The following is a 12,560-nucleotide window of genomic DNA, read 5'->3' on the forward strand; positions in this document are numbered from 1 at the left end:
TTCCCTCTTTAGTGTATCCACACTAGCCACTAGCATAATTTCATGAACCATAAGACCCTTTATATAGTGTGGAGGATTAGGGTTAAACCCTAATACCCATGACCTTTCATTTCCTAGGATCCATGGGTTAAAGCTCCATGGACTATCCATGAAGACTTAGCCCAACCTAAATGAACTTGGCCCACTACACATATATATATCTAAGAGTCCATATTTAATTAGTTCCTTTTGATCACTTAATTAATTATAAATTAATTCTTGATCAATACTAATTAAATAATATGATTATATATTAATATATTAGAACTTATAATATATTAATATAAATCATAAATATACTATTCTCAAAAGACTATCCATATAAATTGTGTCGGTGAAGTGCAACCCAAATGGACCATGCCGGGTCGGGTCAAGTACATACCAAATATAGTTATGGACTTAGACATTAATCCAACACATATCTCATGACCAAAGCACATAACCATACCAAGATAATTATCACAAAGACAATTATCTAACAACTATCCTTGTTGGTGGGCCGGCATTGTGGCCTTAGACCCACCCCTACTGGAAGGTAACTCACCCCGAACGAGTAGCTGCTGATAATCTGTGTGGGAAATCTCTGTCTGCTGCTGCTCCGGAAATCCTCCGGCTATAATCCCCACAAAACACTTAATCAGAGTCTGATATCTATTCTTAGGGTAAAATGACCATTTTACCCCTGACCAAGTCCAAGTCAAAGTCAAAGTCAACTTCCAGTTGACCCGACTCGCCGAGTTGGGTCGCCAACTCGTCGAGTCCCTATCTCTTCAACTGTCCTCATTCACGTCTTTACTCATCGAGTTTAGCAACGACTCGACGAGTTCTCCTTCTAACTCAACCCCGGATGAACCTTCATCCGACTCGCCGAGCGGTATGAACACTCGTCGAGTTCATCTTCATCCTATGAACATGTCCTGTCCTCGACTCGCCGAGTTATATGAACAACTCGTCGAGTTCATCTTCAAGAGTTGGGAGATTGCCTTGGACTCGCCGAGTCGGCTCATGCACTCGCCGACTCCTATGAACTCCAGGACTATGGCTTATTCCAATACGTTTAGGTCACTCCCTGGACCCTCTAAAACCTTTCTATCACTCAACTGGGTCTCTTGAACCTTAACAGAAAAGGGAAACCAAGCCTCGGACTCGCCGAGTCCCAAGAACGACTCGTCGAGTCGATATAGTCGAAAGTCTATTTCTTCGATTTCTGGTGTACAACTCTTGTCCAAATGATAGATCTAGGTCCCTAAACTCGATCTAGCACGTAAAGTTACGAACTTTACGTGCATGCATGGGACTTTGAGCCAAAAAGGCTCTAAAAGAGGCTCTTAAGTTGCATGGGGGCTTCCATGGGTGGAAAAGCAGCCCTTTTCTGCCTTGTAACTCCTCCATGGACCTAGATCCGAAGCCTCAACCCCCAACCATGCTTGCAATCATGGTTGGTTGCCAAGAATGGCTTATAAAAGCCCTAAATCTCCCCAAAAAGGGATCTAGCAAATGAACAAGCAAGGTATCGACTTTATACCTTCTGGAAACTGCAAAAGATGCACAAACTTGAACTCCCTTGGTCTTCTCTTGATTCCTCAAGCTTTTCCCTTCCTTCTTACCACCACAAGCTACCAAGAATCACCAAAAAGGCCTTTAGATCTTCACAACACGACTAGGGTTCTGTATGGAGTGTTCTAGGAGCATAAAGGGGCGATGGAGGCTGCATAAGGTTGTTTAAATAGGGTGCAAACCCTCAGATTAGGGTTTTGTCCAGTCAGAGTCTACTTGTCGAGTCTGGAAGCCGACTCGATGAGTCCGTCATTTAAATCCCAGATCAAATCCGCTTCTACTCGACGAGTTGGGCCTTCAACTCGCCGAGTCCCAGGCCAAAAACACAAAACACTTAGATAAAATACATACCAGGAACCAGGTGCTACAGTTTTAAAACCCGAGAACTTTAAGCAGTATAAGTTTTAATTTGATTTGGCGATTTGTTAAGTGGTGATCTTAATATATGATGGATTTCGGTCATTTCAATTAGCCTATCACTGCGTTCTCACTTTTGCATGTTTGGAACCCACTTCCCGAGTATTAATTTACTCAAACGCCCACAGTCGGTCATACTCTTGAAAGTAAGTAGTGATTCAAGACTGTCATGAGTATTAGTGGATTGTCCATATTGATTGGACATAGCAAAGAGATTGCGCTAACACTCATGAGTGCTTAATAGAGATTTAAGTATTGGATCAACCCACGCTTAGAGATTACTTCATGGATTCAGTCACGAGTAATTCTAAGACGATAATATCTTCTATTATTCAAACCTAGATGCATGTGGGGTTTTGCTCTATGATTTTGTTATGTATTGGTCTACTCCAACGCTAACCGTAACTGGTAGTTATAAAGGGTATGTCCATGTGTGACATGATGAAATAGACAAAAACTATGTAGTCAAAGTTTATTCGTTCCTTCTGCCCTAATAGGAGAAGCGATATCTATGGGCCCCTCGATGATTTGGTGCTGACATCTAAAGAGCTTGGCCGAGCCCTGACTGGAATTGATGTGTTCAATTTAGTAGTCAGATGCAGTCGTCACAAATCTATATCGGGAAACATAATCTTGAATTCTTGAGATTGACCATTATCCATGTCTCGAATTCATACAGATATCATAGAACGAAGGGATAGTTGATCACTTATCTAAGGGTTGAATCTTGATTAGATCAAGAGTTCGGTAGTTGCATTGGATGGCTAACTCTCTATTGATTATTGAGAAATATCGGTCCTCGTATAGTTGATGACTTGTCCAAGTGGGAGACTGTTGGAATAGTGTCCAAGGTCATTAACTGTCGATCATATTTTCTAATAATAGCAGGGTCCTTTTGGGTTGCCCTCAAGACCCAAATTGAGTAGAATAAATAAAGGAGAAATTAGTTTATTAATTATTGTGGTTAATAATTAATTAGAAACTAATTGGAAATATATTTTGGAAATATATTTTGGGAATTAATTAACACTTTAATTAATTAAAGGGTTGAATGTTCATTAATCGATAGTTGGTTAATCAGGAATGTTCTATAACCCTTATGGAGTTAGGGTTGGATGAAAATCACTCCATCCCACATGGGAAAGGAGTGAAATTTCGTGGTTAGGCCTCCATCCCACATGGGAAGGAGTACTAAACCCTAGGAGGCATCCAAGGCTATAAATAGGGCCTTAGGGATTTCATTCATCATTGCACCTTGGCTTGAAGTATTCGCCAACCCTTCTTCCTCCCCCTCTTAGGGACGATTTCTAACCCCTTTGGGTTTGTGAAATTGACCCTTCTCCTAGTTATTTTTATTCCACTCTTTGGTGTCATTGGGTGTGATACCATTAGAGGGATTCTGGTTTGGGTCCTTTCATCCAAGCAACTTCATGGAGGTTTAAGATCTCAAGCATGGAGATCAAGGGTTACATAAGAGGTATGTTTTCTTACTTATGTTTTAGTTTTCTAGGGCTAATGTAATTAGCATGAAGCCATAGATCCATAGGATGCATGTACACTTAGGTATATCGTTGTTTCGATTTTTCCGCTGCCTAGTTTAGAGTGTATTTGATGCATAGAAAACCCAACAGTAAGTAGGGATGAGCTATAGACCTGGAAAACCGGATCGGAACCGGAACCGGAACCGGTATAACCAGAAAATTCTTAAACAGTCTGGTTCTCGGTTCTAAAATTTGACCTTGTCCGGGTTCCGGGTATTCCGGGTATGGGTCCAACGGGTCCGGGTCTAACGGGTTTGAGAACCGGATTAGAAAAAAAAACAAAACCGAATTAAATGCACCAGACCCGGTTTATTAGGCCCTGAACCGGAATTTGAATGGGAACTAAAAAAAAGACGCTATCGAAGTGTGGATTTCGATCATTCATCCAGGTTGGGTTTGACATCGAACGCACGAAGGGTTATTGTGATCGACATCGACTATTTGGATAGATTCACCATTGAGACAATCAACTCGAAAAGGAAGAAAATTACAGTGTTTTAATGGAAGCAGTTCATCTTTCTCAATAAATCATCTTACTTTACCGAGTCTTTTTGGGCTAATGTTCATCGACTCTATAGTTGCTCCCTTTTACAAATTTGTTGTTAATTAAATTAGTGTTTAATCACTGCATGGCTTTATGATAATTTCAAATTAGATGTGGTAATTCATGAATGTCAATGTTTATACACAGATCACATCTTGATTTATCACATTCTTTGACTAATACATAAATTAGAACAGTGTTGGAGGTGTTAGTGAAACCCATTAACTATCAAAGCTTGTTGAAACTACAAATGCTGCAATCTTTATGGGATGTGTCAAAAAGAAGTGCGACTTTCATGATCATAGGCGATTAGGCTCCATGTTTTGTTATTACCGAATGGCAGTTGATTCTAAATGCTGACATGACAATTTCCGATGTGTAAATGGTTATGATCATGATCTTTAAGTGGCCATTTATTTCGTTATTAAAGTAAAAATAAACCCATCTTGGTATTCTAGTTTGCGATTCCATTCTTGTCTCTGATTCCATTCCTATTACAAAACAGGTGATCAATCACAGAATCCTGGAAAGGTTGGATTACACAAACATTACCGATTATGTCCTAGGGGTATTTTCGGAAAAGCTGCCATATTTTAGTTTTGGATGTTTAGGATTTTGTTTTAGAGTAGAGGTTAAGCCAAAAACATGTAAATCATCAAAGGGACTTAAAAACATGTGAATGAATCTGTAGAAATCACAAATAAGAGCAGGGGTATTTTTGGATATTTTCTTATTTAATAGTTTTTATTCCATTTTTTGTGTGTTTGCCTATGATTGTTTTGTGTTTAGTATAAATGGATCCTTTTGTGTGGTATTTTTATGTAGCCCAAAAAACGTTTTCAATCAATAATACTTAGGCTCCAAGTATTTTTTTTGTTTATCCCCTGTTTTCCCCAGTTTGTTAATTGAAGTTATCCCATGTTTATCCCTGGTGTAACCTGGTGTCATTCACTTAGCTGATTTGTACCACAAAATTGGAATATAAACATACCTATGTATTGATGGTTTAACATATTTAAATGCTATGATGTTAGGAAACTAATTTTGGATGTTTTACTTATTTTCTTCATAATGTCATTTTTACATACGTTTTTTTTTTCTTTATAAGCTTAACAGTTAACATTATAAAAGTGGGAATTAGTGGGAAATTTAAGCATACCCATTTGTTACTTGATCTCAACGAATACATCTTATGGAACTTATAGTATCATGCAGTAAAACACATGAAATACAACTATAACGACTCATTATGGAAACCATCACTAAAATGAACACTTTGAACAAAAAATTTGCCAAATTTAAAGGTTTCCGGTTCCAAAATTCCGGTTCCAATCTTGGGTTTCCGGTTCCAATGTTCAATTTCCGGTTCCATACCCACTTTACCCGGTCCGATACCCGGAACCGAACGGGAACCGGTTTAGGTATACCGGTCCGGTTATCGGGTCTTATAATCCATCAATTCTGAGTTCCAGGTTTTCTAGGTCCGGGTCCAACGGTCCGGGTTTGGACCCACTTTCATCCCTAGTTGTAAGTATTGTTCGGTTTGAACCGATTTGAAACCAATCCGGTTCCTGGCCAGACTGGTTTCTTAATTCATTGACTAAAACTGGATCTGTTATGAACCGAATCGGTTTTAAAACTGGTCCCGCTTCTCAAAAAAATCCGACTTTTGCACCTCTAGCATAAAAAGGTTGCATTCCGGTAATCCGAATACGGCGTGCAAAAAAAAATCTGACTTGGGCCTTGATAGCCCTGGAGGCCCATTAGATTTACCAAGAAAATGGTTTGCACTTGCATTCTCCCACCCACTTGTGCGGACGGTTCCCCAAATTGAAATCGCAAACGCAGAGTCGGCTCTTTCAAATTCCCTCTTTATCGTCGAAGTTCTTGGACCGAAATTGGGAAAATGAGGGAATTGAATGAGTAAGTTGCTGTGATTGAGCTCTTTTTTGTAAATTATTTATAGGCTAGGTGATTGTAGTTAATTGAAGGGAAAAAGAAAAAAAACAAGAAGATGAGCGTCGTAGATAAAGAAAGCATCGAAGTGATCGCGCAAAGTATCGGCGTTGGAAATTTGTCGCCGGATGTCTTGCCTTCTCTAGCCGCCGACATCGAATACCGTGTTCGCGAGATTATGCAGGTTGATTATGCGAATGCCGTCAATTTTGTTTGTGAAATTTTCATGCTTTAAGTTTCAATGCGTATATAGTGTAGTGAACTGTTGATGGTCAGTACTGATTTCACATGCATATTCGAATTTATGCAATTGTAGGAGGCTATAAAATGTATGCGGCATGCAAAGCGAACTGCTATGACTTCAGATGATGTGGATACCGCCCTTGATCTAAGAAAAATGGAGGTATTTTATGGTCTCAGCTGATTGATGAATGGTTTTGCAGCTGTATTTTATTCTTCTAATCTTGTATGATATGATTATGTTTGATGATGGGGTGACATTTTAGGTTATTAGTACCGAATGGGATTTAGGCAATGCTCAAATATTATGGGTCATGTGGTGTGGGCTAAGTTTGATCCATAACTGCATCTTGTGGTTTTGGATTTGGAGGGTTACAACTACAATTGTAGCTCTAGTGTAAGTACAGCCCAAGGCCCTAACATATATTGTTGATTTACTTCCTTTTAAGGAATGTGATATGGCCGTTCTGGATTCCATGGAGTGCTTATAAGTTATCAATTGAAGTTTGTCTAGCTCTAGCATGGCATATTGGCATTCGTGAAAACTATAATAAGTGTTGGTGATTTTAGACTTTCAGTTTGAGTATCCGGAGTGGAATTTACATAAGTGTAGTGAAGTGCCAAAGGGGATTTAGGCTATGAGCTAATAGAAGTTAGGTGTATAAGACTAGATTGATCCCAATTCCCAAACACAACAAATGATGCAGATTTAGACTGCAAAATGTAGTGTGGAAAACCTTGACAGTTTAGGCCAATTTTAGGGTATCAGTTTGGAACTAAACATCTAAAAACTGACCAAGTCAGTTTGTGACTTGGAGCTCAGTCAACTTCAAGCTTCAAGCTGATTGGGACAGTATATACCACAAGTACTGCTGTTAACTGCAGTTTCGTGATTCCTATCCACTCCACTTGTGGGTAATTCTGGTATAAATACCACTCTCTAGACATTTCAAATATACTTATACCATAACATGAATCTAGTTTTGTTCTTCAAGTTGTGTGCCTAACTATCTCATAACTGATTTTGTCATAGGGTCGAAATACAGTTTAAGGAAACTAGGAAAGTGAAAATACATCATCCTAAAGAGTATCACCATTCACCACACACCCTATCTGATTGTAACAAAAACTAGGGATTTATTGCATTTCTTGGTACTTATTTTCTCTAAGGCCTAAGCACACTTATTAATCTCCTCCGTGCCTAGAATTATATTCCGACTTGTATATGGTGTGGGGAATTGCTTTTACTGCATAGAATTATTTTTTATTTATTTACTATGGTTTTCACATTCTTTTCTGTTCTTGTTCAAGTGACGTATATTTGACTTCAAATTGATATTAATGATCTGAATATGTTATACCATATGTGTCTCACTCTCATCTCAGCCAATATATGTTGCATCTGGAAATTCTTTGCGATTCAAAAGAGCTGCCAGACATAAAGATTTATTTTACCTTGATGACAAGGATGTAGAATTTAGAGAGGTAAATGACATGTCATTCTTAGAACAGTATAGTATATAGTCGACTTTTGACTTTTGACTTTTGACTAAAATTATTAATATTTCATTCAGGTTATTGAAGCCCCCCTCCCAAAAGCACCTTTAGATACTGCAGTTGTGAACCACTGGTTGGCTATCGAAGGCGTACAACCTGCTATTCCCGAGAATCCTCCACTAGAAGGTAAATAACTAACAATCTATAAATCTATAAATCAGTTTTTGACTTTTGACTTTTGACTTTGACTGCAGCACTTTTGACTCCAGTTGATAATAAGAACAAAGAAGATGGGATTGGGACTGGGGACAATAATAATAAAAGTCCTGTGAAACATGTGCTGTCAATAGAGCTTCAGCTTTACTTTGAAAAGATCACAGACCTGACTGTAACCCGGTCAAACTCAGTCATCTTTAAGAAAGCACTGTTGAGTTTGGCGAGGGATGCAGGACTCCATCCTTTGGTTCCTTATTTCATATATTTTGTTGCTGAAGAGGTAGTCAGTCCACCATTTTCACTATGCTTAATATTACCACTTAAGTTAAGTTAAGTTAATTTAACCTAACACCATGTCTGATGATATCAGGTGACCCGTAATTTGAACAACTTCCAGCTTCTTTTTGCTTTGATGAGGCTTGTGCGGAGTCTTGTACAGAATCCACACCTGCACATGGAACCGTATCTGATCCAGCTCATGCCATCCGTGATGACGTGTCTTGTTGCAAAAACCCTAAATAATAATAACCACTGGGAACTCAGAAACTTTACAGCCAACCTGGTGGCTTCAATATGCAGAAGGTTTGGGCATGGGTATCATAATCTTCAGTTACGTGTCACCAGGACACTTGTTGATGCTTTCATGGACCCTGCAAAAGCATTGACCCAACATTATGGTGCTATCAAAGGGATTACTGCCCTTGGCTCAAGCGTGGTGCGTCTGCTTTTGCTACCAAATCTTGATTTGTATTTACAGTTTATACAACCAGAAATGCACCTTCACAACAAGAATGCCAATGAGGTGCATGGGGCCTTAATCTCTGCGGCTGGTTTATGTGTTTACAATCAGCTTAAGATGATTCCCAATCTGCTTTCTCCACCAACACATACCATTAATGGAAAACTCCTCAATCCAACAAGTACTACTAGTCATTAATTGCTCTTTTATGCTCTCTTTGTTTTATCATATGTTTGAAAACTAACTTTTTTTCTTGTTTGATGATGTGAAGATAAACGCAAGGCGGGAATGATGGAACAGGCAGTTAAAAAGGCGGCAACAGGTGAGAGTTTGGTGAAGGTGGAGATGCAAGGGGGTGGAAGTGGATTTTCAATAACTCGAGGGGGGTCTTCTGATGTATTACCAACAAGGTTTATGGGTAATGAGAATATCCCGGGGAGCAGTACCAGTGCAGGTATGAGGAGGGATAGGTTTGGTGCTAATATACAAACATCATCACTTGCTGTGTCACGTGCGTGGAAGAAGGAAGTAAATGCTGGACATTTGCTTCCAAAACTATTTCATCTTTTTGGTGAAAGCATGCTTCCCTTTGTACCTTCCCCAGAATTGTGTAATATATTCATATGATTGTAAATTCATAACTACGTCATGCTATTAAACAATTTAATTATTTTCCATTCGTCAGAAAATGTAACCAAATCAACCTGTTTTCATTTGAAGTGAGCTTTTCATTCACGTAAAAAACACATCCTCAAAATAAAAAAAATAAAAAGAACATCAACAACATTTGATTTGAAACATAAGAAAGTGAAAACTCAAAAGAAGATTTTCCTAGGGCGAGATGGGGTGGGATTTTGTGTGGTGAAGGAGGATTTAGGAGAGATGGAAGGTTGTGTGGATTCTGGATTTCTATCAACAAGTTTTGCTCCTCTAGGATCAGCCAGGAGTGATTTCTGAAACGACTGTGCAAATCCAGTGGCAACAATCGTGACATGAATCTCCCCATTATATCTCTCATCCACAACAGCCCCAAATATAATGTTGGCTGAAGGATCTGCTAGACTTGTTACAACCTGACACAAAAAAACCAAACCACATTCATTCTCATTCAATTAATTAATACCATACAAAATCATTATTTACCTGAGACACCCTATTGACTTCTTGAAGAGTTATGTCCTTCCCTCCAGTGATATTGTAAACCACTCCTGTGGCAGATTGGATTGAAGATCCGATGAGAGGAGCAAGTGTTGCTTGTTCAGCTGCTTCTTCAGCTCGGTTTTTACTAGAGGAAACTCCCACACCAAGCATTGCAGTTCCAGAGTCCTTCATCACTGCTTTCACATCTGCAAAATCCACATTCACCAGCCCAGGTATCTGCACAAAACATCATCATATCATATCAACATACTACTCCTCTAAAAATAAATATATAATAATACAAGTTGAATCACTCTCACTCACCGTGATTATATCTGAAATGCCTTGAACGCCTTGGCGGAGTACATCATCAGCAAGAAGAAAAGCATCCTGAAGGGGTGTCTGCTCATCAGCAATATCCAGTAAACGGTCATTTGGGATGACTATAAGTGTGTCCACATTCCTTTGCAGCTTCTCAATAGCTTCCAATGCCTGATAGATAGAAGATAAGTGATAACACATTCATTAATCATTTATAATGGGTTTTGTATCACCTGCCTGGACTGATCTTTTGCGTCCTTCAAAGCTGAACGGGTAGGTTACAACACCAACGGTCAGATATCCTGCTTCTTTTGCTATCTGGGCCACCACTGGAGCAGCTCCAGATCCTGTCCCACCTCCCATTCCTGCTGTTATGAACACAAGATCTGATCCCTTGAGAGCATTTCCAATTGCTTCCTTTGATTCCTCTGCAGCCTGTTCCCCCAACATCGGATTCCCACCCGTACCTGAACCCATCAACAACAACATCAACAACATATAAACACAAACCTTATCCTCCAACTGGAAACAAGCAGACCAAGTCCACGAGTCAAAAGCTCTCCGATTTGAATTGGGTTCTCTGCAACAGACTGGAAAAGCGCTTGAGAATCCGTGTTTATGGCGTAAAAATCAACACCCTAAAGTTCATCAAATCAAATCTTGTTAAGGAAATCATCCCTCACATATGTAAATGTTAATGAAAAACCAATATCCACGATTATGCACAAACATGAAAAATCTGCAACATGGAAGTTCCTTCCAGTGAAAAACGATAACTGTTTTTTCTTTAATGAACGAAACACAAATCTCTTGAATGATAAAATTAAATATAATTTAAACCTGTACATAACACATTTTTGAACAATGGATATCAAGATATTACTCTTTTCAATTCGAAAGACACATAAGATAAATCTGAGAGAAGAATTATCGGTTTCGAGACACACCTGCAACCCGCTACCAATCATGCGGTTAACGGCATTGTTGCCGCCGCCGCCGACACCGACAACCTTAATCTTTGCAGACTCCATTGAGGCAAAAGAACAGCATACGGCGGAACGCCGACGTACACGAGCCCTAGGTGAGTCACATGCTTTCAAGAAGAAGGGAGAAAGCGGACATCCGGTGGAGATTGAGGAGGAAGACGACGGTAACTGGGTAACGTTGGTGGCGAACTGAAGAAGCGTTCGTGTGGCCATGGATGTTTCTAAAGGACGGTGAAGGAAGTAAAGTTAGAAATATGGCTGCCTCTACCTCTACACTACTTGGGAAAGATGAAGACAACGGTGGGTCGGGTGTTTTAGGGCTTTAAGCATTTTCCTCTTTTGTTCTTTTGTTTTAAAGTAGCCAAAATTCATCCCCAAGATATTTTTGAAGTTTGTATTCAAATAATAGCAATTATAAAACTTATTTACCAAATAAAAAAACAATAGTATGTCAGCGACACGGCCACGTCACTTAAGTAGTGGCATAGTCAGGTATGGATCGCAGCGCGGTGGCGGCTAGATTCAAAAGCCTAGGTCTCGGGCCTTGGGCTTTATTTAAGGGTGCTAACTTTTAGAGTTCGTTATTTTCTCAAGCCACCATCGTCAAAGAGAAAACCCTAGCCCCCTTTAGTGTTCTTGGTGTATTGTGTGTGTGTGTGTGTTTGGAGCTTTTGGTGGAGTTTCTTGAACAAGAATGTAACACCTAAATTTTCGAATAATTTTTCACAATTTTAAAACATACTTTCATTCATAAGATAATAATAAACATAATGTATCTACTGTCATCATAGAAAAACATATCCCAGAATCATATAAACAAAAGCTTCATGAGTGTGTACAGATCATGCCGGCGCCTTCCCGCGATCATCACTGGTACCTGAAACACATATACAAAACTCTTTTGTTCTTTTGTTTTAAAGTAGCCAAAATTCATCCCCAAGATATTTTTGAAGTTTGTATTCAAATAATAGCAATTATAAAACTTATTTACCAAATAAAAAAGCAATAGTATGTCAGCGACACGGCCACGTCACTTAAGTAGTGGCATAGTCAGGTATGGATCGCAGCGCGGTGGCGGCTAGATTCAAAAGCCTAGGTCTCGGGCCTTGGGCTTTATTTAAGGGTGCTAACTTTTAGAGTTCGTTATTTTCTCAAGCCACCATCGTCAAAGAGAAAACCCTAGCCCCCTTTAGTGTTCTTGGTGTATTGTGTGTGTGTGTGTTTGGAGCTTTTGGTGGAGTTTCTTGAACAAGAATGTAACACCTAAATTTTCGAATAATTTTTCACAATTTTAAAACATACTTTCATTCATAAGATAATAATAAACATAATGTATCCACTGTCATCATAGAAAAACATATCCCAGA

The 12,560-nt window shown here is 39.2% G+C and overlaps 2 protein-coding genes across 3 annotated transcripts; one reads left to right on the plus strand and one right to left on the minus strand.

Moving 5' to 3' along the window:
* Window positions 1-5,894: 5,894 nt before the first annotated feature.
* On the plus strand, window positions 5,895-9,435 carry LOC145125986 (transcription initiation factor TFIID subunit 6-like). 2 transcript variants are annotated; one of them, XM_079061400.1, is made up of 8 exons: window positions 5,896-6,021; window positions 6,080-6,238; window positions 6,371-6,457; window positions 7,681-7,779; window positions 7,869-7,977; window positions 8,046-8,287; window positions 8,378-8,927; window positions 9,018-9,435. In XM_079061400.1, the coding sequence occupies exons 2-8, from the start codon at window positions 6,113-6,115 to the stop codon at window positions 9,371-9,373; spliced, it is 1,569 nt and encodes a 522-aa protein (XP_078917526.1). In that variant the 5' UTR covers window positions 5,896-6,021; window positions 6,080-6,112; the 3' UTR covers window positions 9,374-9,435. The 2 variants fall into 2 exon arrangements, with proteins under 2 accessions (XP_078917525.1, XP_078917526.1); XM_079061399.1 differs by having other exon boundaries at window positions 5,895-6,238.
* FTSZ1-1 (homolog of bacterial cytokinesis Z-ring protein FTSZ 1-1) lies at window positions 9,401-11,519 on the minus strand. Its single transcript, XM_079061401.1, has 6 exons — window positions 11,155-11,519; window positions 10,746-10,845; window positions 10,445-10,674; window positions 10,211-10,378; window positions 9,890-10,123; window positions 9,401-9,819 (listed from the first exon to the last, which is right to left on the minus strand). The coding sequence occupies exons 1-6, from the start codon at window positions 11,404-11,406 to the stop codon at window positions 9,562-9,564; spliced, it is 1,242 nt and encodes a 413-aa protein (XP_078917527.1). The 5' UTR covers window positions 11,407-11,519; the 3' UTR covers window positions 9,401-9,561.
* Between the last annotated feature and the right edge of the window lie 1,041 nt (window positions 11,520-12,560).

This window comes from Lactuca virosa, chromosome 7 (assembly GCF_052849685.1).
Source record: "Lactuca virosa cultivar CGN04683 chromosome 7, Lactuca_virosa_CGN04683_v6, whole genome shotgun sequence".
NCBI lineage: Eukaryota > Viridiplantae > Streptophyta > Magnoliopsida > Asterales > Asteraceae > Lactuca > Lactuca virosa.